The sequence below is a fragment of the Crotalus tigris genome, unplaced genomic scaffold, assembly GCF_016545835.1.
Source record: "Crotalus tigris isolate CLP2741 ecotype Arizona unplaced genomic scaffold, ASM1654583v1 scf7180000017946.1269602, whole genome shotgun sequence".
NCBI lineage: Eukaryota > Metazoa > Chordata > Lepidosauria > Squamata > Viperidae > Crotalus > Crotalus tigris.
In genome coordinates, this window is record NW_024096738.1 from 808,634 (window position 1) to 836,121 (window position 27,488).

Sequence of the window (27,488 nt, forward strand, 5' to 3'; positions counted from 1 at the left end):
TGCAACCTAATGTTTTTGCAGAGCACTAGTTGCAAAACTGGCAGAGAACAAATAAAGTACACTTTGTAAACCATTCCAACCCTTAATTATTTTGGACATTTGATGTTAATTTTTTTTGTATTCATTACAATGGAGTCCATTTACAACTGGATTCCAATTTGGGTTCAGTCCAATAGATTAGTACTATATGTTTTCCTTCTATGTCATTACTGCCAGTTAACCCAAGCAACAAATCTGGTTTTGTAAGTCAGAGGCTTCTCATCCAACAAGACCAAGTTCCCAAGTGCATTCAAAAATCTTCTATATTTTGAATTCCTAGAAATTAGTACTTAGCCAAACAGAAACTCTAGGGTCATCCAAGGCGAGCCCTTATTTTTCTCCGTTTAGGGAGAATATTAGGCAGTGAGTTGGATATTTAACTAATAGAATCTGTGCTCCCAAATGTACTTCATGCAATCAGACATCAGTTGTTTTTTTAAAGAAAGAAGTGTTATTGATTGCTGTAATTCCACCTCCCAATTCTAGTACCAAACTATTACACTACAAAGTAACCTAGTCTACAAATTCTGTCAAACCCATTTCTCCGAAACCTGGATTTTGCAATACATATCAGCATCTTTAGACTGGAAGCTCTCCTTTCGTATAGGTGTTTTGGTTAATTTGTAATTTAAAAAGAATACATCCAGTAATGGCTAAATTGGAAGCTTCCATTGAGATACTTTTGATAAGAATGCTATGGAATCTCAAGAGCAATTTAAAATTTCAGAAGCAATTTGCACTACTGAATGAAATATGATACTCTAGCACACAAGACCCCCATGTTTATTGGAGCAAGGAAAAAAGCATTATATAAAAATAGTAAAATTAAAAATTACCAAGGTAGTTTGCATGTTGGCTTTTTCTTTCCTCCATTTTTTTATCTGCTTTGTATACTTTAGAAAGTAGTCTTGCCGAAAGAAGTAGTGGGACATGGTTCAGCTTAGAGATAAATTATATTTGATTCCTCTTTTCCTCTTTTAGATTAGGTTTAAATGGCTCATTACAGCAATTTTTTGTTTCTTATTAATTTAAAACATTTGTATAGAGTTCCCACTTAAAACACCTCAAAGTGGTTTTACACTTTTCTGTTTGTTTTGTTTTTTAAAAATTTAAACTTAAATGCTAATGATCTTTACAAATGCAATTTCAAATCCTTCTGACTAATTTGCCACGGTGGTAGTAGAATTTGAATTGTTGAATGTAGCATTATACAGGTAGTCCTCGAGTTACGAATGTAACGGAGCCTGCCAATTACATTTGCAACCTGAGAATTCGTAGGAGTGAATGGCATTACTTGAATGTGATCACTTCCTGCTTTGGCCCACGCATTTGTTAATCAAATGTGCGGGTCATTAAGTGCACACGAGGTATCTCAGGGTGGGAAAGGCCATGGGGGGGCTAGTGCAGGGACAAGACCGGCTACCAAAGGCCTCCCCCCACCCACTGAGAGATCCCATGCTTCCTCTTTCCATCCCTTGGGATTTCCTCCCCACCCCCTCAACAACCGCTAATTTACCTTTGGTGCCACGTTTTAGAGCCCCGCACTTCCCATGCTTACCTCCTGCACAGCCTTGAGTGCCAGAACTCTTGTCCAGCGAGGTGGAGAAGCACCGGGTCAGCCTCTCCCCTTCGCTGCCAAGTCTCAGCCTTTTTCACAAGCGGGTGCAGCCCTGTCCGCCACTTGCTAGTGCTGAACCCACCGAGGTTTCACAAATTGCGCCACCGCGGAACTGGAGAGCTTGGCATGCCAACATGCAGCTCTCCTCCTTAAAAAAAAAAAAACCTTCCAACTTTTTTTTTAGTTCCAGAAACTTCTTTTGTTTCCCTGCACATGGCGGCAGAGAAACACGACGGAGCTGGAAAGTAGGTTTGTTTAGGAGCCCTCTTGCAATTTAGCAAAGGAATGCTTTTGGGAAGCAAGGGGACAAGAGCTGCAGCACCCAAGGCTGTGCAGGAGGCGAACGTGGGCAGTTCAGGACTCTCAGGCACCAAAGTAGCATTTGCAACGTCTCTGCAGTCATTCATAAGTGCAAACGACCACTGTATTGTTGCAACACATGTAACTTTTTGGCCGAGATGTTGTAACTTTGAACATTTGCTAAGTGAACATTCGTAACTTGAGGACTACCTGCATATACATGTAATGAAATGCATAGAATATATGCCAAAAGCCACATATAAGACCAATAGTAATCTTAAATAAATTCCTTTCTGCTAAAGAATGAAGCAGTTTTTTTCTTATAAAAAATCTTATTGCTAAGGGATGCTCATTAAAAATCCAAAACCATCGGATATTTAAATCGTTTATTATTTTTTCATCAAAATTTCTGCCTGTAGGATGGCAATGCTTCTCAGTGCATATTACATGGGAAAAAACATATGTCTCAAATATCTTAACACCTGATAATTGGAGGCAGCAGTATGTCTGTAGCCACAATGCTGCCCAAACTTATTAAGACGACAAACATTACTATAAAATATAATAGAGCTGGCACTCTCGAAGAGTAGCCTGTCATTATCACAAAGCAATAGTAGTACAGGAAAATGAGAACCCATCTTGGTACAATACAGGATTGAGGGGGGTGTCACAAAATGAGTTCACATCTGTCTATTTGATGGCTAAGATTATTCCACCATCAGTGCAGTGCAGAGAATTTCCAAAGGAGTTTCAGGGATGTAACTGCATCCATCTCAGCATCATGCAGCAGAAGTTGCACTTCTGGTTCCTAAGACTGCTAGGATTCAGACATTTAAAAGTTGGACTGGGCTGTAAAGAATTGTGCAGGTTTTGCAAAGTATACTCGTGCTTGGCCATTTTCTGTCTTTTAACCCTCCAGAAAAAAATATTTTGAAGATTCAACATAGATAAAACTGTAATAATTATCGGGCTTTAGAGATACTTTTCTATCTGAAATCTGTATCATACAATTTTAAAAGAGGGGCATGGGAATCCTGCACTGATAACTACTACAGTCTGTGTAACATTCATTTTATCTTGTGAAGTCTGCACATGTAGGCCATGATTCAACTTTACTTCCCTGGACAGAGTTCTGTCAGTAGAAAGAGATCAGCAAATTGTCTTCTTCCCTCCTTTTTCTTCAAGCCAAATACTGCTGTGCCCCAAGCACTATTTGTAATTGGACACTTTTGCACAGTACCTTTACATGCATTCCCCTGTCTCCTATACCATGGATCTGACACACTGTGAAACACATATACCGTATCACTGAGCAGCCAAGGAGGGAGGAGACAAGGCACTCTGGACTGGACTGATAGTGGAGAGGACTATGTCAATAGCATTGTTTTAAAAAAAGGGACTATGTTTAAGTGACTGTATCAATCTTGCCTAGTTTGCATAAAACGATATGCAAGCATAGACAGAGACACTTAGGTATCATATGAAGGAGTTACCAGGAAAGTATGACTACAAAATAAATATATCTACAAAACATGGTAATTTATGGTTAATAGAAACAAAAACCCCAACTGGAATGGAACAGATATTCAATATTGCAAATTACATGTGTTATATTTTAACAGAACTGCAGTTTTGATCTAACATTTAATACATTGGTGCATAAACTAAAACATCAACAGAATTACTATAAAATGTTCATATTCAAAGATTTGCAATTGCAGCCAAGCCCTGACTGTATATGTATGCAGTAATTAGTCTTCCAGTTAAATGGCTATCTACAGTGGAAATGTTAATCTACATTTGAAAAACCTTTTTATACCATATACAAAGTAAAAAAAGGGGGGGGCAGCAGAAATTATCTTTTTATACTTTGTTGTAATAGGTGCAAGTGAATAGTAAAGGAGCAGAATCACTTATTTCCAGATGCCTAGAGCAGGGTTTCCTTCTGCTGAGTTATCTATAATCAGTAGTTTCATTAATCTTTCCTTTGGTAAAACTTAAAAAAAACAATTGATATAGAATGTTGACCCACGCAATACATAAACACAGTTTTCAGAAAAGACTTTAAAAATGAAGATTAAAGTCCCGTCTTCTACTCCCACAAGAAAAATTAAAATTCCATCTCCCTCCCCCTTTCAGATAATCAAAAATAAAAACTCTCAAAATATTTGTATGCTGGACAAACTTTTAAAGCAATGAACACTTAGATATCCCATTATCATCAAAAATTTTCTCATACTCATTTAAACGGGATTAATGGAAATGGAACACTTTCAGCCTCATACATAATAATAAAAACACCTACCAGCCAGCTGCTGAATACTTTTCATTTCAGCTTTTCTCCAAAATTCCACAACAAAATGCATAACTGCTCTTGAAGGGCACAATTCAGCTTTCCAGAATCTTAACTTATTTTCAGAAAAGAATTAGAGTACCGAACGCATGCTTAATTCTCTGATTAAAATCAACAGGCCGTATGCACAATTCTCTCCATAACCATAATCTTTATGGAATTCGGGAGCTACTTCCAAACCTGTGCCTACGACCCAGTCAAAAGCCTCATACTTTTGACAGGATTGTGCCATTCTTGGTTTTTACTTTATTACTTGGTGTCATAACTGCACATTCGTTTTAAAATAATCAATAGTGAAAAATTCAACTTTATATTTAACTACCGCTATCAGGCTCTTTAAAAAAGATACCTTTTAAACATATTTTAAGCATTCTGTTCTCACATCAAAATAAAGTATTAAAATAAAACCGCATCAACCTATTAAAAATATTTAAATCAAGCCAAATGTTAATGTTGTTTGTGAAAAGAGAAGAAAAGCGGCTACCGGCTACCGAGTGCCCTACCCCAAGTCCCCTCTGTGAAAACAGTACATTCACTTTATTGCCCCTTCTTTCTTGAGTATGGATGGCCACTGAATGACATGAGATGTTGATAGTTCTCACTCCAACTCTTTTCACCATTGTTGCCAGCTGAAATCATCATTGCTGCCGAAAACCAAGAAAAACCCTAGGATGGTAGCAAATATGACTGTGTTTCCTGTTAGGACAAGTGCGCAGGCACCCCACTTAATCTGTGGAGAAAGGAAAGACAATGTTTTACATACACAAAAGCATAACCATGTTTCTATACAGAAGCTGCCTTATTACAGGCATACATACAGTGTAATTGTTCTGTGAATGGGGGAAGACGCCATCCTTTCACAAATAGTTCTATTTAATGCAAACCATTTTTAAAATTTAACACTTAGACTTAGTTACTTAATTGGGAAGGCAAACAACTTGGTATCCTCTGAATTTCAACACCCTCAAACCATTTTTATCAAGTGATGCCCAACACCCACTGATTGAATGTTATATACCAAAGGGTTTATAAAATGTTAATCTGGGGAACTTTCAGAGGTTTGTTTTTTACATTTCAGCTCTTAATGACAGTTTGTATATGTTGACAAAATCTTGTTAACTTGTGCTTTGTAGGCTTCTGCATCTTGTCTCAAATGTGTTTTTTTTCAAAAGAAATGTCTTCCTCAAGGAAAAAAACAGTCCAGTTGTCTTTTGGGGAAAAAAAAATACCTTAGAGACAACTATGACCTGAATCTCTACAGACTTCTGCATCTTATTCTGGAAGCAAGTGTCAAACATCAAAGGAAAACTGCTAAACAGAAGGCATTACTAACCAGTTCTGCTCTGGCAAATATAATTGGAAGTCCAAATGCTGAGACAACAATGCCTGTTGTAAGAAATATGGCAAGTTCCTTGCAAGCATTACTTGTAGCATCTGTATCTTCAACAACTCTTCTTGCTATGCAGTATGGAATTGGAGAGAGGGTGTAGAAGAACAAAACAAACAGTGGCCAATATTTGCTGAAAGTAAATACAAAGGCATGTTTTTATTTTATAGATATCTTTCATTTATATTTGCTTCAAAAATCACACTACTCTTAAGTAAATATTTTATCCATTTTCCCATTGACCGTGCATGTGTATAGAGGAACTTAACATTTATTTTGTTTTGTCTGATTTTAAAAATACTTTTGCTTCCGACAGTTGAAAATACCACACAAAGACAAAATACAAAGTATGACGTATGTAATATGGCTAGGGACAGGAGGACTCTTCACCTATAATGTTAATCAAGTTGTGGAAGCTTTTTGGAATAGGTTCTCCATAGGTGAAGAACCCCTAGGTAATACTGTGCAGAGAGCGCAAACAAGAAGTTGAACAGACAGATTTCGGCAGGCAAGTATAATACATTGTGATAGCCTGAAATCTAATCAGAACATAGTCCTTTAAGTGTCCCCCAGCCAGACCAGTAGAAGTGATTAACTGAAGGTAATGGGAATAAAATATTGTACTTCCAAATGCCTATCATTATAAATCAGGCTGAAAATGATAAAACAGACTGAAATTCTGTTTTTGTATAAGTCTTGAAAAGATGTGCTTGTTACATGCCCATTGAAGAATACGGTGGTGCTTGGTACTCAACTGTTTTGAAACTTATCAAATTTGGTACTCAATGCATTTTGATGTGAACATTTTGTCCTGGTACTCATCATTTGTTTGGTACTCAATGCACAAGCTAGAACTTTCGATGTTGTCTGCCTTTTGACTCACTACATTTTTCCTTAGGGGAAAATTTTGTTTGGTACTCATCATGCCTCCTAGAAGCAATTAACGAGGAGTACCAAGGTGCTACTATAATTTAGGCATAATGATCTGAAAACTAGCTAACAGGACAAAACAAAATAATTTCATAAATGCTTAAAATGGCTATTCTTAGCTTGGAAAAACTGCCTCCTTTCACTCTCAGGCTGCTAGACCTTTACTGAAATCAGCACAGGTGTTCTGTGTTTACTTAATTTTATAAATTGCAAGGGAAAAAAAGGAAATACTGTACAATACCTGTAATCTGGAAGGGCACAACCAAGCATCAGGAACATTAATCCAACAGCTCCTCCAAAAGACAAGCTGATTAAAGCTGTAAAGGCAGATGTAAACCCTCGTCAGTTACAAACCTGTGTGACTGTTTTGCTTCAATAAACATTAATTGTAGGAAAAAGAGAAACTCCAATGAACTTAAAGGAAAAGTGAAACATATTAATGTAAAATGCCCTTATCTCCATTTAGAGATATATGTTAATTTATATATTTATAATTTTTTATAAATTGTATTATATATAAATTTTCTATATTACATTTATGCTCATATGCGTAATCATTCTATAAAATGAAAAAGAGCTTATATATTTTTATGGTTTGTAATACGACATTGCCATTGATAATTGATTTTCTGACCATTCTTTTTTTAAATTTGCCTTTCTGCCAAGTTGCCTTAGGTTTTATGGTTATACAGTATTACTGCTACAGTTTTTCAAGAGGAAAACCAGCACATTTAGTAGTGTATTAATTGATATTGCATTAAGTATCATGAGCACAGGAACATTTAAACAACTTTTCACTGATGTTGAATGACACATTACAACATCCTAGGTTCTTGGGAAGAACTCAATGCATATAAAGACCAATATCAGTTAAAGAACTGGCAGTTCACACTGTATATTAGGGTTGGTTGCACAGTCAGCCAGGTGTTTAGACAGGATTTGGCATTTTTATCCATCTATCAAGTACTTCACCAGGGCCTGGGATATGCAGATGTTGATGTCTGATGATGTTAAAGATATCATAACAGGATGTAAGCTATTCCAAGTAAAGCTGCCCTTTCAAATTGACCAGTGATTATTTTGTCAATGCTGACAGTTCAAGTGATGCTCTGGTAGTTTTCATCCAAAGTGCCTATTACTATTGGCATTTTACTTTCTTTTGCCACAGTCATTTTATTATGATTTGCCAGTTTTGGTATTTTGTGCTTTTTTTCCAGTTCTTTCTCTTCTATTCTGCTGTGTTCAGCTACTGCCACATCCACTCTCCAATCATCTTCTTCTTCTTCTTCTTCTTCTTCTTCTTCTTCTTCTTCTTCTTCTTCTTCTTCTTCTTCTTCTTCTTCTTTCTTCCTCTTCTTTCTTCCTCTTCTTCATCATCATCATCATCATCATCATCATCATCATCATCTCAACATTTTATCTAAAGTCACTTTTATGGTCCTCCTTGTAATATTCCCCTAAATTGCTATTTAGGACACATATTTCAGCCTTTTTACATGCATGCATGAAAAATAAAAATATAAAATGCACACAAATACTGCTATTGGTATTCATAGATATGGTTATTGATTGGAACACATCAAACAAAGCTAGAAGTTCAAAATACATAGCTTTTTAAAAAAAGTTATTAGAAGTACAGTAGTACCATCTTTTTAATCTTGTTTTTAATACAAAATATGAAGATACTTCTATCAAACCTATCTGTAAAAGATATGCAGTCCAAACGTATTCATACCGTGCTTTAGATGAGAGATTTCTATTAATGGAATAGTGAAAAACTCTGCAAGAGTACTGGTATTAGTCTACTTCACAAATAGTAATATACATTGTATTGATCTAGTGTGACAGGACTATATCAGATTGTATTCTCTTCCTGCCAGGCTTATCCCACTAAAAATCAGTTTCATCTTAGGATGCTGCAAGAATGAGTACATCAGGATCTACATTCAGAGAGATGAAAAATGGGGACTGCACTGCAATATTGCTGGACAGCATGAATTTAGTGAAGTCTGGTTGAGCCCAAAATTTCATTCCTTTCCTAATTTCCGCCCATCAGCCTTGGGCAGACCAGACGACCCTTAGTATATGTCGCTATCTAGCACTCATAGGTCTCTGCAGCCGGAAGTTTTATGCAAGGATTAATAATCACGTATCCGGCCTCAAACTGCAACACAGACATCTAGAGCTGCCACCCTAGACCTAATAGCTTGAAAGTTGAGTCCAGTGAAAAGCACAGGCCTCACTGTGTTTTTCAAGTCTGCCCTGCGGCGGTTGCCTAGCCAAGCAGCGCCGAGTCGAGCGTGAGTGCTTGATCCGGGCAGAAGCAGGGAAAAGGAGACAATAGGGGGCTCTCCACAGGCCCACTTTCCAACCTCAGCGCGCAGTCATGCACCAGGGCAGGCTGCGTTGTCATGGAAACGCAGCGCACCCCCCCCCCCACAGACACCGTTGCCGGCGTGCGTCATCGTCAGGGTGGGGGCGGCGTCCCTCCCCTCCACCAACGGCCTGATCTGGGGGGGGGGATCCCGTCCACCCTCTCCAAGTAGCTTCCATCCTCCCCAGGCCCTTCCCCGAAATCAAGCCAGCAAGGCTACCTTTGATGCCGGCCATGGTGCTGCCACAGTATTACTGTCGCCCAGGCCGCTCCCAACCAACACCACGGGGAAGGAAGGCGGCTAGACAAGCCCCGGAAGTGCGCGCTCTAGCCATAGGCAAGACTTCCGACGAATCGCGATCTCTGAAACGGCGGACGTACCTTTGGAACATAAGGCAAAGCTTCGCGTGTGTGTACCCTGTTTTCCTTCCCAGGGAGAAACAGAAGAAACAGAAGAAAAATCTTGGGACAATAACGGACGGGACTAGTTGCTGCTGTCTCCACTCGGCAACAGAAGTTGATAATACAATAAGAACCTACAGACCAGGGGTCTTTTTGTGACTTATGGACTTCAACTCCCAGAATTCCTCAGCCAGCGTGCCTGGCTGAGGAATTCTGGGAGTTGAAGTCCACAAGTCACAAAAGCCAAGTTTGAAGACCCCTGCTACAGACTTTACTATGATTAAAACGAAACGTGGGGAGGAAAGAAAAGCTAAAAAAAGAAGGAAGACCCATTGTTTGATTACGTAACATCAAGTCGTTTACAACTAGTAGTGACCAGATAAATTTTGTTCATGACGATGTGTCTCCAACTTGTTCTTTCAAGTCTTCCAAAAGATTATTCATTGACACTGTAATAGAATCCATCCATTTCACTGCTTGTGATCTTATCTTTCTTTCCACCTTTGTTAACATTAAAGCCTTTTGATTTCAATATAAAGTTAATTCGGTCTTTAAACTTTACTGAAACTTGACTCTATAGACTCTGCTTCATTTTCTTCTGGCTTTTTTCAACTCTTGTCTTTTCAAAGTCCTTTAGGACCTGAGGTTATTAGACAAAATTTCCAAAAATAGTTGTGGAAAGTTTATAAATTATTGTTGGACTGTAAGAGGGATTTCATTAATATATATTAATGTACCTATATAGTTGCAGTCGTTTTATACATGGACTGAATGGTTAAAGGGTTTTTTTCTGCTTTTTTTTATTACAAAACAATGAATTAGCACAATTAAGATAATTGTTAAATAGAAGTTATGGTAGATGCACCAACTTAATCTTGCAGACATAAGATGACACCAGAATTACCTTCATAATTACTTCTGTTAATCTTCCCAACCTAGTATTTTTATTATGCCACAAAAATGACTTGTCTGTTCTGAAAGCCTAATTAATTGTATAAGTATACATACTTATTTTATCTAGAAAGTTCCAGATTCAGCATTTATTTAGAATACTTATTCTTTTTTTACTACTGATTCTAATTGGTCTAAAAAGCACATTTGAGGAGTTATACAGATGCATTATGCAGAAATAATTTTCATACTTTAATCAATTATCTAAATTGGGTCCCCAATCCCTGGTCCGTGGACCAACACCTTTCCATGGCATGCCAGAACCTGGGTCATGCAAACAAGCGAAGCCCCATCTGTGGGATGCAGGCTGCACGTGAAACCACGCCCCATCCAGTCCACAGAAAAACCTCTTTCTACTGAAGCAGTCTCTGCTACCCAAAAGGTTGGGGGCCACTGATTTAAGTTTTGTAATGTATGTTCAGAAATAATTGCTAACAAAATATTAAGATTTGTTTTGAGAAATTGTTATCAATGTTATGTAAATGAACTACTTGAAATAGTAAAATACTGAAAATTATTGTGACTAAAGGAACTTTGAAAAAATAAAATGTAATATAAGAACTCTATAATCCCGTGGTGGTGAACCTATGGCACACGTGCCACAGGTAGCACGCAGAGCCCTCTCTGTGGGCACACATGCCGTCACCCCAGTCCTAGTCCTTCAGCTGGGTTTTATAAAACCTTTTCGTTTTAGTCCTCCACCGCCGTGTGCAAAAAAAAAAAAAGATTCAATCAATCAATTTCAACTTTTCACAGGAAAAAAAAGATCTCGCAAAGTTGGAATTGATTGATTGAACTTTTTAGTCGCACCCAGTCTGCTGTTACCACGGCAGCCACTCCCACCCAATGGGCCATGCCCATCCAACTGGCCACACCCATCCAATGAGCCACGCTTACCCGGCACCCAACGATCTATAAGTGGGGTTTGGGTTGCAGTTTGGGCACTCGGTCTCTAAAAGGTTCTCCATCAGTCCTATAATCCATCTACTCTACCATTCTGTGTCACACAAAGCATGGCCAGATGCATTCAGGAAGCTCACAAGTAATACTTGTCTTACATGGATGCTCCCAAGCAGTGAACATTTTAGTAACTAATTGTCATGGGTATATAGTGTATTTGAGGCAGTCTCTTAGCTCAGCCCACTTCACAGGGGGGTGGCTATTCTGCAAAACATAAAAGGCAGGAACATTAGGTATATATGCTGCGCCTTAAGTTGATTAAACTAAAGGTAGGGTTAAAAATAAATATTACAATCTTCCATTAATATGTTTGGTTCCCTTTGAAATCCATCCAAACTGGTGATGGTAACAATTGATAGCAACAAATTCCATCATTTAGCCTTATTATTATATAAAGATCATTTATCAGCCCTAAATTTCTCTTCATTTAGTTTCTAAGGATAATCCCAAATTCTTACTTTGTAAAAGAAATCAGCATATAAATGGTATAATAATTTAGAGTAAAATAAACAATGAAGATATAGTTGTTTATTTTTAAAAACTTCAAACCCAACCGTATAACATCTTCTGTGAAGCCTTAAAACTTTGCATGTAAAGAATCAGTTCCCTCTTATGTGAACTGAATTTTCTGCTTACAATAACTATTTCAAGTCATAATAGCAGAGTTTGCATGAAACAAACTAAAAAGCTTGGATAACTGTCATTTTATTCCAGATAGTTTCCATTTCAGCTTCAAAGGACACATCAAGCAGCAAACCTGATTAAAATGCTATTTTGCAAACTTACGCACCTTTTATTTTTAGGTAAACACAGTTCTTACGATATAAAGTTTCAAAAATTTTACTAGGGGTATGAAGTCTGGGATAGAAACATACAGATAACTAGATGTCAGCAAAGAAATTGAGAAAATCCTAACTTGTTGATTTCATCTAACGATTATCCCAGTTTTCAGTCAGTTTGGCCTAGTGGTCAAGGCACCAGGCTAAAAACCAGGTGACTTTGAGTTCTAGTCCCACCTTGTTACTCATGAAAGCTGACTATCACTTTCTTTCAACTTATGACATCAGACTTGGATGATAAGTGGACCTGCATTTGTATGAAAAAACTAGAAAGATCTTTATTTTTTTCCCCAAGTCCAAAAAGCTCAATTATCCTTACAATAGCTACAAATGAATATACATATCTCAGATTAATAACAGCAATAATCTGATGCAATTTAGTCCTAGCTTTAATCTTAAGGGCAACAATGGTGTTCACTAATGGCTTTTAATTATAATTAGTTGTTTACAGTGTATTTTGGTTTTGTCTTTGCATTTTTTTGTATTCTGGTCAGACATTGGAGTGGGTTATAAAGATTGCAAAATAAATAAGGAATACGATTTAAAATTACTTTTATTCAGAAGTAATTTGTTCCTCAATACGAAGCATTTCAAAATATATAGATTTCATTCATTCAACAAATTATAATCAAGCGACTGTTAAACACAGAACCAATTTCCCCTAATCATTTAGCAATCTTAACATGGCAACCTGTCTCGAAATCGTACCCTTGGTTCTGGCTAATTGTCCTGCCACGAGGCATTTGTAATTTAATAAGTTGCAAAATTTTCTTGTTTGTGTTCAGAGAATAAGTCAGATACTCTATTAGAAAAACAAGCTTGTATTCAGAAGTGCAATACAGATTTATTTGTTTATCAAATTTATACAGCCGCCCATCTCAACAGAAGTGACTCTGAGCGGTGTACAACAATACTCTTTAAAGCAGGTGTCAAACTCAATTTCATTGAGGGCCGCATCAGCATTGCGGTTGCCCTCAGGGGGCCAGGTGGGTGTGGCCAGGGTAGGTACAGCCTACTGGGTGGGTGTAGATGGGTGTGGCCTACTGAGTGGGTGTAGCCAGCTCTACATCATTCGCATTAAGGGTGCCTGTGGGGGCCTGGGCAGGAGCGGGATAGATCTAAGGGTCTCTGGCAGAAAAGGGTAGGACCAGAGCAAGTGCCAAGGCATGGTCCACTGGAGAAGCCTCACTGTTCTTCTCAGGCCATGCAGGGGGGGGGGGGCGGCTTATGGAGCTAAGACTGAATGCGTTTCAGCATAAATGGCCGCCACAAAATTGTACATTGGCTCCTGGCTGGCCTGGGCCAGGGCCAAGGCAGAGGAGGCCATTCCCTCACTGTTTCCAGGATGGCTTTGCAGGCCACATGAAACCACTTTGCCACATCAGGCCCCCGGGCGGGCCACATCCGGCCCCGGGCCTTATGTTTGACATGTCTGCTTTAAAGTAAAGTCATTCTTCGCTGCCGATGACTCACCGGAAGAAGACAAACCGATTGTAAACATCCATCAACAACTCCATTGGTTGTTCTGAGCGTACATAGATTTTATGTTATACTGACTTTCCTGGGCGGCGCCTGTGAGCCAATAGGATGGCTAGTTGACAGCAAGGCTTTCCTACCGTTCCATTGTCCTGATAAGATTTCCTTCCGCTCAGTAACTCTAGCGCGGAACGAAGCCTGCTTGTCTCGAGATGGCGCTGCCGGGTTAGAAAGGCAACCCGAAGAGCCAATCAGCGTCGCCGAAGGCGGAGCCACGAGACCCATTGCCATAGGCGAAAAAGGCTGGAGCTGAGGCTCTTCGTTTCTCAGTGAAAGGGCTAAAATGGAGGCGTCTCGGGCGCGGCTGCTTTTGCCGCTGTTGGTGGTGCTGACGGGAACGTATGTCGCGATGGGCTGGCAACAGCAGGGTAAGGCGAGGGATGGGCTCACCGGGCGAACCGCTTTAGGAAGCCTGCCTCTCTCGGTTCACGACGGTCGGGGAGGAATCGTTGCTATCGGCGTCAGTGACTTGACGCTCGTGTCTGGTTCAGAGGGGTTTCAGTCCTGAAATAGCATCTTTCTGGAGGAGTGAGGGCCATTTCTTGGTCCTCGGGCCAGCTTTTTATGGGGAAAGTGCGATATACTAATGGGCGCCGGCCTTACTAGGAAGACATTTTAGAAGCCATTTGTAATAATTGACACTAGTAACCAAACCTGCAGATTTCTTCGAAGACACCGATTGGGTTTAGATGTCACATGAATCCATAAACGCCCCCACTGCTACATGTTTTTAACAGAATTAAATATTTAAGGCCACCATTGCAGGGCATGTTGATTAACTAGTGTCTGGTTTTTTGTTTTTATTTTTACTCTGTTGTGTAAATATAGTCATTGGGATGTGTAAAGAATGATTTAGGGTTTTCCCCAATACTGCTCTTGTGGTTTAATTTGTAAAACGGTGATTTGTTGGAATCCAGTCATCATTGGGCTGTTTTCCTAAGTAATTGCATAGGACATTATGGAGCAAATTGAAGCTTTTTGTTCACCAATTCTTGAATATTATATACTGAACAATTAGGGAGAGGCACCTATGTATTGCTTGTGAAGTTCTGAAAACTTGTGGTTGAATACTTGATAAAATAGGATAATTGGTGAACAAAAAAAGCAATATTAATTACAGAGCACAGATGTTAACTTTAATCTTAGATATATTTTTTATTAAAGCAACTTTTGAGATTACTATTTGTAAATAATCAAAATATACCACCTAACAGGAATTATTCTGAGAACTTTATTGGCACTAATAAATTCACAAAATCCTAAAATATGTATTCATTATCTTGATTAGTGTTTCTTAATCTACTACATAATATAATATTCTAATAACTACATAATACTTATATTCTATCAGAGAGAGTCCTATTGAGGGAGGTCCAAGCCCTGACACTCTATAAGGGCAAGCACACAAATTATCGGAGGACATCTCCAGTGCCCCAGTTGCAATGTACCGGAGGCTCAGCTGGATGTACAGCATATACCCCTGAGGTTGTTCAGTGTTACAACAAAGGCTGGGATGGTTATGATGTGCAGGTATGTTTCTTCATATGAAGAAAAATTTATTATCTTGTGGAAAATTTTTGTATAAATGTAAAATTGACTAAATGGCTGGCTTTTAAAAAGAGAAGAAGAAATTTATATATATATATATATTATATATATATATAATCAAGCCAAAACTGACTCCAGGAAGATGCAATGAGTTAACAATGAAAAATGGGGCTGCAGGATTGCCAACAGGAGAAAAAGTAACGTAGTTAAAATAAATCCATATTCCTTCAAAACAACTTTAACAAGTTTGTCAGTTAGCATTCTTGTCTGGCAGTATTTTCATGTGCATTCTTTCAAGCTCTGTTAGAGTTTTAAAGCTTACTTATGAGGCTTTAATTAGAACTTTTTAGAAAAAAAGATCGCATTGTATTTTAATAAAATTACTAAAAATAATATATCAAGTTTAAGTCAATGTTCAATTTTGTTATGTATTTTATTGTAGAAAAATAATTCTCTTTTATTTTCAGTGGGAATGTAAAGCACATTTGGATGTTTCATATCGCTTTGGAAAAATTGAAGTAAGCTGTGAAGGCTACGATTATCCAGATGACCCTTTCATTTTAAAAGGATCGTGTGGCTTGGAATACACATTAGAGTTAACTAAAGAAGGACAGCAAAAGGCTAACACTTTTTCTGGGACCTATTATTCTGCACCTTCTCAAGATTCAGTTGGTTCTGGATTTGGATTGATCCTGGTAATATTATTTGTTGTTTTTGTTTTTGGCATCTACAAGCTATTCCTCTGTGATAACCGACAACATAATTTCCCTAATGATGATGTACATTCAGGATCCTACGGGCAAAGTTATCAAAGCCCACCTTCACCAGGATTTAAATCAAATTACACAGGTAAATCTCTTACATCACAACAAAAACATTTATTAGTAACATTGATAAGTAATCTACTTTTCAAACTCTAGGAGGTTCATTCATTGTTAATTATCATTATTAATGGGGTCACTGATGATACCCAATTATATATCTCCACCCCGTGTCCTTTCAGTGAAGCAGTCGACGTGATGTGCCAATGCCTGGAAGATGTGAGGGTCTGGATGGAGGTGAACAGGCTTCGACTCAACCCTGACAAGACCAAGTGGCTCTGGGTCTTGCCCCCCAAGGGTCATTCTGATGGTCCATCATTAGTCCTGGGGGGGGTAAATTTACCTCCCTCAGTACAGGCATGCAACTTGGGTGTCCTCCTGGACTCACAGCTAAATTTGGAACAACATCTATCGGCTGTGGCCAGGGGGACCTTTGCCCAGGTTTGCCTGGTGTACCAGTTGCGGCCTTATTTGGACCGGGAGGCTCTACTCATAGTTACTCATGCCCTTGTCACCTCAAGACTGGATTACTGTAATGCGCTCTACATGGGGTTACCCATGAAGAGCGTTCAGAGGCTGCAATTGGTTCAGAATGCAGCCGCGAGAGCGATTGTGGGTGCACTAAAGTACACCCACGTGTCACCTATCCTCCGCGAGCTGCACTGGCTTCCTGTGGGTCTCCAGACGCAATTCAAGGTGTTGGTTGTCACCTTTAAAGCCCTTCATGGCTTAGGACCAGGTTACTTACAGGACCGCATACTGCCGCATAGTTCCCAGAGACCGGTGAGGTCCTACAGATTGGGCCTCCTTCGGGTCCCGTCGGCCAGACAATGTCGGCTGGCGGGTCCTCGGGGAAGGGCCTTTTCTGTGGTGGCTCCGACCTGGTGGAATCAACTTCCCCCCGAGATTCGAACTACTCCCACCTTGCTGGCCTTCAAGAAAGCCATTAAAACTCTCCTGTTCCGGCAGGCCTGGGGTTGATGTCCCCGGGAGGGGGCGGGATACGATTGGGACATGCTGTGTAAATGTACTCATTTTTATTGTTATATTTATTGTTTTAATTTTGTACGCCGCCCTGAGTCCCTAGGAATTGGGCGGCATATAAATTTTATTAATAAATAAATAAATGCTCTTGTTTATATAGTTGGTAGACATTTCAGGTACAGTTAAAATGAGAACTCCTTGTATTTCTGAGTTGATCCTTTAGTCGAAAGTCTGGGAAATATACCTGCCCTTTTAGAAAATAAGGAGATAAAAAGTGACAGCCTATAGTCTGTTTCTCCAGTAAAATCAATAGTTCCATAGGGTTATACATCAATGTTTGATTTAAAACTTTGGAGAGCTTGTAAGACTCTTCAATTATCTGCTGAGGTAGCCTATTTATATATATATTTTAATTATAAAAGAGCTTTGATCACAAAGATTATTTGATTACAAATCTATATAATTTTATTTAAATTAAGGAGCTGCTAGTGGGTCCAACTATGATTCCAATTCAAGGCCAGGTTTCTGGACTGGATTAGGTGCCGGAGGACTTCTTGGATATTTGATTGGCAACCGAAGGTAATCTTGTCTTCTCTTGCAACAATCCTATCTGACAGAAAAGAAATTGCTTCTCCCAAAGGAAAATATTTTTTTCTTTCATACTAGTAATATACTATCAGTTGTCCACATGGAATGTTTTGTTTACAGGTTGATCTTTAAAATAACAATAGATTATGAATGTTTTGAGAAATAGTTATCCTATTCATTACTACTTGCAATCAGCAATGATGAGTAGCACCAGATACAAAGATGGGCTGGTGACCTAGCTGTCTGCAGAACCCTTATTTTAGGATAAGAATTTTTTGCCTATTAAAGTTTTTTAATAGTTGTCCAATTGGTAGGTATCTCTAGGATTTTTTTTAGAATAATTGAGAAACACTGAAGAAGTAGGTTGTTTATCAGAATACACAGAATTCAGAACCCAGCAGTAAATGGTGATAAATGGATTGACTTGTAAAATAAAGAAAATAGCTATCATTGACTCATGCATTACACTGTCCCTTATGCCCTGTAGTTGCTTAATATTGCATCATTAGGGAAGAAACTCCTGCAGTGCTGTTAAAAATACAAGCTGCAGTTTCCAGAGAACAAAGATATAAACAGTTGTCAATTTTAAGGCGACTACTTCAGTAGTACCTGTTTTTCTAAATCCTTGTTTGTTTGTCTTTCTTTTAATAACAATGGTTATAATGAAAAAAAGTACGGTATTAGTATTTTGATAAATATAAGAATTAAAGGCTCAGTTTGGTTATTTTGATGCTATTAAATAGATTCTTACTTCTCTTTATTGTACATTTGTTGTCTCCCAAATTTCTGTGTACAAATATGATCTTGTCTTTCCTATTAACTATGTCTTTTCCACATTGAATTTTGCTTTTATTACTTACTTTCAAAGTTGTCTGTCTCTAATTCCACCCCCCCTCAGTTTTTCACTGATAATTCTTCTGTATATCCTTCCAAAATCACTGGAGTAATGCTGTTATTTTTAGTGGACTTTTTAAAAAGTTTTTTTTAGCCTTTTGCATGTATTATGCAGCTTGTATGATTTTTGTACTGAATTTGTATGAGTTCTGATCATATTTTTTAATGTGAAATCTTGTTAAGTTTTTCCTGATATCAATACATACCTTAATGGTAAATCAGTATGTTTCTTGGAAATATTCCTTTTTAAATAGTAATAGAACTAAAATAATACTGAAGAGATATCTCAGTTTGTTGGAATAATTGAATATATTCCAATTGTTTACATATTGGTTTACATATTCTATGTTTACTTGCTGATTGCTAAAGAGCAACTTTGCCTTTAATGGCCTAGTTCTATTCTAGATTATTCATATATTAAAATTTTAATTTTGTACACTTCCAAAAAGACAAATTAATTAGCAGAATCATTTTCTTCTAGGTCACCTTTAGATCACAGGCATTCTCCTTATTACAGCACATGGGCTGGTCCATCTGCTCCACCACCATTTACTGGTTCATTGGGTAATTCAAATAGCTGTTCAACATCTTATAGTTCAGAAACAAAACCCACCTCTGGTAAGTTATATATAATCCATGTTGTCCTTGATTTTTGGGTTAACAATGCCTGATATCAATAACTTTCCAATTTAAAAAATCCCATTGAAAAGAGTTGGATTTGGATTAATATAGCAAATTTTGTTTTTTAATCTTTTACTTAATTGTTTTAATGCTTTTATGCCATTGTAAGCTGCACAGAGTTACTCTAGATAATTACACAGGTGGCATATAAATTTAATAAATAAATAAACTTTCCCCACTGTTTTCAATCAGACTTATATCTAGTTCTCATTATGATAGGGGATCTACATCTGATCTGTAAATCTTTTCTTTGTTTTGAAATGGAAATAAAGTACAAAACAGGATTTAGTACATCATTATATGAATATATAATTCATCCCCATATATATAGATGTATGGAGTACAGCTGGAGTACAATATCAGTTTCAAAAAGTATCCTATATTTAGTTAATTGTTAAGAAAATTGGTTAACAATGACTTTCTTCTGATGAAACTCTGCCATTACTATGGTCTGTTTTGCGTTTCTTTTTTGTTGCTAAATTTTTTTAGGTTGTGTTGAATTGTAACAGATGTTCCAAAAGTCATAAAAGGGAGATTAGTAGATAATTGAGTGATAATTAAGTAGTCTAACAGCAGAAAGGTTTCTGAATTAACTGTACTGCTTCTTTGATATCTCAGAAGTAGATTTGCACATATACACAAATCATCCTGTAGACCAGGGTTTTCCAAACTGTGAGGGCTATTTCCCTTGTGGATGTGCAGACAGAGTCCAAGGGAACTGCATATAAGCTTTTAATTGTACATTGTTCACTAAAACATCTTTCCCAAAGTTTCATAATATTCTTTTCATTGTTCATTTGTGTTCATTGTAGTGTTTGAATTTTTAGAGGAGGTATGTACATTAAGAATACACAAAGTAGATGTGATGGCAAAACTTTTAGGAACTCCTAGTTAGAGTACGGAACTTAGTTCATTAAGTAGTCATCTCAGACAAGCAGTGATTGCTTGAAAATTGACTTTTGTGATTGGATCTTGGACATAGGATCCAGTATATAATACTCAAATTTCCCAGTGCAAAATTTTAGGCAGCTTGGGGTATATTAGTAGGACTTAACAATTTTGAGTGGCTGGTAAAAAATTCATAATTGGAGGGTCTTACTTTTGAGTGCTCTGCCAGCTAATTCTCTATCACTGTTTCTCCCAGTAAGAACGAAGAGGATAAGATTCAAGGGCAGACAAGCCTAGGAATTTATTTTGTTCTCAGAGGAACAGTTATCTGAAGAAAAAGGATTTTATGCAACTAGTTTTAGGATTCAAGCATAAACTTAGAAAATTCTAGTAACATAAATGTTGGCAGGCAAAGTTTCATCATATGGAGGTCTAAATTTATTTCTGTTTAGTGCAGTTTCCTCAATTTCTCCAGTTTTGTATTTGCTTCGATCCTCTGTTTTTCTTGTTTGGTTAGACCAGGGGTAGGCAACCTTGGCTCTTTTATGACTCGTGGACCAACTCCCAGAATTCCTGAGCCAGCATGGGGGAAACTTTGGTCCCTTCATGACTCGTGGATTTCAACTCCCAGAATTCCTGAGCCAGCATGGGGGAAACTTTGGTCCCTTCATGACTCGTGGATTTCAACTCCCAGAATTCCTGAGGCAGCATGACTCAGCTTGGAAACTTCTCCCTTTCTCCTCAGCATGGCTGGTTCAGGAATTCTGGGAGTTGAAGTCCACGAGTCATAAAAGAGCCAAGGTTGTCTACCCCTGGGTTAGACTATTTACAGATTATTGAATGTTACTTTTGAAATGCAGATCTCACATTTCTGTAATTGCTGCAGTTAAATTATTCCTATTTTTTGCTTTTATTGAAATAAAAGTATTTATTACTCCTGTGTTCAGTTTGTAATGTATCACCACCTACTGTATCGCGTGCAGGTTTTTTATGGCACACCCCCAGCAGAGTTTTAATGATTCCTAAAAATCTGGTTCTGTCTCCAGGCCTTAGGTTAGAATATGTATTAGAATCCTTGTGAAATATTTTCAGTTGTTTAATTGATTGTTTATTTTCTCTGGACTTTTCTTTAATAGATTATATATTCTACATTTTTATATTTCCTACTATTATACTGTATCTTTTAACCTCCCCCAGAATCATGCAGATTGGATCGGCTTACAAATTTGGTAAATAAACAAATGCTTAGGTCTGCATTTGTTTATTCTGCAACCATTCATTTAAAACTTAGAGGGATTTCATATTCTGCCTCATCCAGATTTCAGATTTGAGCATCTCCCCATGTAAAAAAGTCCTCACTTACAACCACAACTGACCTCAGAATTTCCATTGCTAAGCAAGACAGTTGTTAAATGAGTTGTGCCATATTTTATGACCTTTTTGCCACAGTTGTTAAGCAAATCACTGCAATTGTTAAGATAATCTGGCTTCCCCCATTGACTTTGCTCGTCAGAAGCCACTTGGGAAGGTTACAAATGACGATCACATGACCCCCCATAAATACATGCCAGCTACCAAGCGCCCAAATTTTGATGACATGGCCCATTGGGAATGCTTCAATGGTCAAAAATGTGAAAAATGGTCATAAGTCATTTTTTTAATGTCATAACTTCATACAGTCACTAAATGAATGGTTGTAAGTTGAGGACTACCTGTAGTGGCAGATAATTCCTAATGGAATTCTACCACCTGGCATTATAGTCAAACCCAAGAATTCAGCTAGTGGGAAAGTGAAGGGGGTGGGTTGTCTGACAAACTAGTGAAGGTGTTGATTATATTTTTGGCAGGACTCATATATTTCTGTCTCTGAGACTGCAGTCGTATTCTCCTCCACCTATTTGTATGCTTTGAGTAGACATATGTAGGATTGCACTCTTATATAAATTACAATGCAAGACATTTTATTTTAATCACTGTGTCATTTCCTAGATAATAACACTAAAACAAAAGATGTATTTCCATTAATGCTAAATAGAATTAGGGTCTGGATGATCTGATGAGCTATATTGTGTTCTAAAACAGCAGCAGAATCTTCAGGTTGCATAGTATAAAGGAGAGATTAGCAATGCACCCACTCCATCTTAATAAAGCAAGAATAACCTATTTCCCCGCAGATAAAAATACACAAATATTCTCACTTGAGACCTTCAAAGATTTGGGGCTAGAGTGCTGAAATCTTGCAAGATTTAGCAGTCTCTTATTTCAGTCATTTAATTGAGGGATTGAGCACTTGTGCCATCTTGTAAAATTATATTACATTCCTTAATGCATAAGCAGGCTATCAAACCTTACCATAGAGCAGTGGTTCTCAACCTGTGGGTCGGGACCCCATTTGGGGTCGAACGACCGTTTCATGGGGGTCGCCAAACAACGCAGTCCGCCATTTCCCCCCCCCCCTTTTCCTTAGCTATGCTACTCCCTTTTATTCTATTGGCTTTTGAAAGCCAATAGAATAGACTCTCTTGAACAGAGTCTAATTCTATTGGCTTTCAAAAGCCAATAGGAATTGTCCAGGCTGTCTCTGCCCTGCTGAGCCTGCCAAAAGTCCCATTCTGCAAATGGTGCTGCACCAGTTGAGTAGTCCTCGATTTACGACTGGTTGAGTAGTCCTCGACTTACGACCGGTTGGGGGGTCGCGGCATTAAAAAGATTGAGAACCACTGCCATAGAGAAATAAAGGCTCTATCTGATTTGCTGTGCCTCTTCCTTCCTGTGAGCTAGTTTTTTGTAAACTAGCTCACAGAGCTGAATGCATTTATCTCCTTTATTATTTCATTATTCAGATTATTTTAGAATTCGCTATTGATTAATAATAGCTTTTTTCTGTTTCTCCATCTCTTTTTCTTAGGTTTTGGAGGTACAAAAAGAAGATGAAGTTTGACTCCCACTCTACCTAACAAGTGAATAAAGCAACATTTCAGCAATTCTGAAATGTGTCTTAAGCCTGTCTGTTAGAGTTATAAAATTCTAATTCAGCTGTATATATTTGTATCTGTGCATCTCTAAAAATGACATTAAATTTATTTTGGAACAGTAACTTTTGACAGAATGGGGAAGCTTCTCAAGTAATCTCTAACATGGAACTGTGTTCTATAGAAAAGGGGAGAGAATAGTGTAACCTTCTGCAATCTAGTGCCTTTCAGATGGATTGGAGTATCTCTTCTAGAAATAATAGCTTGCCATCATGATGGGGACTAAGGACTGGAATATTAGTCATAATTATATATTTAAAATGTTGGAAATGCCATTTTCTAAGGCAGCGGCCCCCAACCTTTTGGGCACCAAGGATCGGTTCCATGGAGAGAGGTTTTTCCGTGAACTGGAGGGGGTGTGGTTTCACAGGCCGCCTGCATCCTGCGAATGGGGCTTCACTTGTTTGCGCAGATCGGTTTCTGGCATGCCGTGGGCAGTGCCGGTCTAGGGAACAGGGGTTAGGGATCCCTCTTCTAAGGCCTCTCTGATAATGGCTGTTATACATTATAAAAGCAAAGAATGAAACATTATTCAGAATAGTGTACTCTCTGGACTGAACAGACTGATCCAACCAACAGAAGAGAAATCTCGGTCTGTTATTTTCTTTACAATAGTTCTTTAGAAAAAACTGAGATGGGGGGAAAAGTCAACTAGACAGATATTCCACTAGATTCAGTGGACTTTGCTTCCGGTAGGCCTATATTGGATTATATAACTGTCTACAATCATTTCTAGTTAGGAGTTGTTAACTACATACAGCTAATTTGCTGGAATCTATGGCACAGATATCTTGGAATGCATTTTCAGGGATGTTAGGAATTCACACTGAAGACTTATTTATATGAAAAATTGTCCTTTATTAGATCAGGCATTACTTTCTTGGTAAGATGAGACATAAATAATACAATGCATGGGTGACTTGACTGGGCATTTTTTTTACTTCCAGTTAAATGTACATTTTTTTTTTCTTTTTCTCTTTCGTTTGCATTTGCTCCTTCCTAACCTTTCTTACTAGCATTTTTGTGATTTTTTTCATAGTTTCCATTCCTGTAGAAAATTAAATTGCTGAGGAATTAACAGCAGTCCCAAAAGTTAGTATTTAAATTTCAAAATAAAGTAATAATGTCTGAAAGTATGTCATATCTGAATTTTAATGTTAATTCTTCATTAACATGTTTTAAATATTTAAAGAACAAGTGAACAAAACAGGTATGCAAAGAAACTCATAATTGTTTAAATTAGCAAATTAATGAAATTCAGATGCATAAAATCACATTAAAGAATCAACACAGTGACAAAATTATAAGTATAACAATACAGTAATAAAAGGGAGGGACATTTTGATACATAGAAAAATTCTCCAAACAACGAAGCTGTCTCATAACAATTGAATTAATTTAATCCAAAACTCTGGTATCTCTTGTATTGCACTGACAATAGAAACGGAAACTTGTTTTTTTTTTTAGAACAAATAGGTCTTGCTCTATAGTTGTCGAATGCTGAAAACTAATCTATTTAAGGAAGGCAATGGAAACCTCTGGAATCTTCCTGCTGACATAGCTTTGGCTGTAGCAGACATATTAACATGAAAGCTGCTCTTGAATGCTTTCTGACTGAAGAGGAAGGAGAGAGGGAGAGAGAGAAATGCACACACACACACACACATGCACACAAACATTTATTTCAAGGTGATGCCCCATGGGAACTGGATCTTATTAGTTTTATTTAGTAGTGGAGATAACTGAGGCAATGACTGAAATGATATATGGTGATATTGTCTTGGGAGCAAGCTCTAACCAAGCATTGAATTATTTCAAACCAGTCCAAAGGTTGAATGAGAAAGATCAGTATTCTGCTGAAGTACTGGGAGTTACATGTCAGCCTGCTGGTTGCACTGAGGCAACTCCCTCCATAGATTTGAGCAGAACTTGGGCCAGAATTTATGAATGCTTGTTGGCATCACAGGAGAGAAGATCTGGTTGGAGGTTTTGGGAATTGCAGCAGTGTTAATTTTGCCTCCTGAAATACAGCTCTCAGCAGACCTGAGAACAATGATCTGAGAAATGGTAGTGAGAGGTCTGGGTAATAGGAGCTGGGTCATGCCAAATATTGGTCTGTACCATAACATAGCCTCTGCCGGAGTCTTTCTGAAAATCACCCTGGAGGATCTATGCTAATGTATTAACAGCTAGGATTGGCTCTTGGATCGCCTACTTAGTAATTAAATCTGGAACACACCCTGTACTAGACTGGAGGATTGGGAGCTAGAAACAGAATTGTGTCTTTAGAAGGCTCTGATAGTTTGAAGCAAGCGGGGTTGAGATAGATAGATTATGGGATTAAGTACATGACAATAGCTGGGTCTCCCTAGTGATTCCTGAGCAGGAGCAGCTTTTGGGGTGCTGTGTTCTAATGGAGATGGGGTGTGCAATTGGATGTATAGTGGAATGTGAAGTTGGAGGTTCTCGTGGTCTGGGAGGAGGAGAGCAAGGTTTGGGAGAGACTGAGATGGGAGGCAGGCAGTAACATCAGAATGGTGAAAGATAGAAGGCAACCACAAAGAGCCGAGGTGGCGCAGCAGTTAGAGTGCAGTACTGCAGGCCACTTTAGCTGACTGTGTTCAGCAGGTCAGCGGTTCAAATCTCACCGGCTCAAGGTTGACTCAGCCTTCCATCCTTCCGGGGTAGGTAAAATGAGGACCCAGATTGTTGGGGGCAATGTAAATATATATATACATTGCTTACTGGTGTACACTGCTTAGAGAGTGCTCACACTTAAAGCGGTATATAAGTCTCATAAATAAATAAATAAATTTGTGGGTGAGAAAATGGTTGATGTCTGTGATTTAACCTGATTTCTGCCCCAATATTTGTTTTTGAAGCTCTATCACTAGATCCCCAGTGGCCTGTTATCTAGCTGTTCCTCTATATTCTATAAGATATGCTCACTTGGGTTTTGAGTTTGGGAGCAGCAATGACTCAAGGGTAGGGAGTGATGGGACACCTGAGAAGGCTGTAACCACTTTCAAAAGTTTTGCACTGCAGAAAATTGGAGGGCTCTGTGGTTGAAACTGGTTTCCAGATTTTTATTATCTTCCTTACTGTGCAGTGACATCCCTGCTTGAATTGCTTAAATGCTCTTGTATGATATAGGGTCTGGAGGGCCCAGGAATTCATAACCACCATGGCAACTATGGATCTGAATGCCTGATGCACATAGGAGGTTGCATATAAGATCTGGGATTTTTTTTTTATTTTTGTCCTATGGCAGGTGTGATATGAGCTGAGGGTGGAGAACCTTATCTTCAGTCCTTTGTTGTTGTCAATTACCTTTGATGAATCCAGGACAGAGGTGTTTCAGTCATTATAGTCTGGTTGCTGTTTGGCTTGCTAATGCTGTCCCCTACTTACCAGGGGGAAGTTAGACCTGTTTGATCAGTCTATCCCTAGGCAACTAATGGACCTTGATCAGTTTCAGACGTAGCTTGAAGAACTGGTAGGCAGTTTCACTGAGGCATTATTGGCAGCTGGAATGGGTGTATAACTAGACCTTAGACTGGGGGTTGCCCCTATTTAGTCTCTACTCTTCAGTGATCCCATTTGGCCCTGTGATCCCCAAGAAATGAAACAACACAAGAACTTCTAAAGTGCTACCGATAATAGAGAAATATGAACAGTAAATCCAGTTGGGTGCCTGTAGTATGAGCCTATGTTAGGTTAGGGTTAGGCTTAGGGTTGGTCATTTCCAACTCTAGGTACTCATCTCTTCTTAGCTGAGGGAGCCAACATTGTCTGAAGATCCTTTCCATGATCATGTGGCCAGCATGACTATATGCCAAGGCCCATGGAATGCTGTTACCTTCCCACCTAAGATACCAATTTATCTACTCACATTTGCATGCTATTGAGCTGTTAGGTGGGCAGGAGCTGGGGCAAGAAATGGGAGCTCGCCCTGTTGCATGGCACTCGGATTTTGAACCCATGCTGTCAGCTTTCCAGCCAACAAGCTCAGATGAGCCATTGCGTCCCCTATGTTAGGGATTACACCATGGCAATTAAGAGGGGCTAAATGTATCTATTTTACTGCTGTTCACAGATGGCTGGCAGTGGCCCTTTTAAGATGAACTTTTTATCTGATAGGGAGAGATAGTTACAAGAACACTTTAGAGCCAATGTGAAGAATATTCTTGGCATCTGACAGTTAAAATCCCTCATATCTGCTTGGAGCTGGACTGCCTGGAAAAATTCAGTCCAGTTGGCTAAGGCATGGTCCTGTTCCCACACTCCTGGGAAAAGTGTGATAACTCCCAAAAGAAGTAAACTGATCTTTTGGGTCTGTTATCCCAGCCACCATGTACCTTTC

At 38.5% G+C, this 27,488-nt stretch overlaps 2 protein-coding genes across 2 annotated transcripts; one reads left to right on the forward strand and one right to left on the reverse strand.

Moving 5' to 3' along the window:
* Window positions 1-2,328: 2,328 nt before the first annotated feature.
* Window positions 2,329-9,357, reverse strand: LEPROTL1 (leptin receptor overlapping transcript like 1). The gene is made up of 4 exons (XM_039345227.1): window positions 9,222-9,357; window positions 6,869-6,944; window positions 5,644-5,830; window positions 2,329-5,040 (listed from the first exon to the last, which is right to left on the reverse strand). The coding sequence occupies exons 1-4, from the start codon at window positions 9,235-9,237 to the stop codon at window positions 4,924-4,926; spliced, it is 396 nt and encodes a 131-aa protein (XP_039201161.1). The 5' UTR covers window positions 9,238-9,357; the 3' UTR covers window positions 2,329-4,923.
* A 4,490-nt stretch (window positions 9,358-13,847) lies between these two features.
* Window positions 13,848-24,261, forward strand: SARAF (store-operated calcium entry associated regulatory factor). The gene is made up of 6 exons (XM_039345228.1): window positions 13,848-14,057; window positions 15,041-15,219; window positions 15,705-16,086; window positions 17,522-17,621; window positions 19,006-19,142; window positions 23,002-24,261. Exons 1-6 carry the CDS (start codon window positions 13,973-13,975, stop codon window positions 23,025-23,027), a joined length of 909 nt encoding a protein of 302 aa, XP_039201162.1. The 5' UTR covers window positions 13,848-13,972; the 3' UTR covers window positions 23,028-24,261.
* Window positions 24,262-27,488: the final 3,227 nt, after the last annotated feature.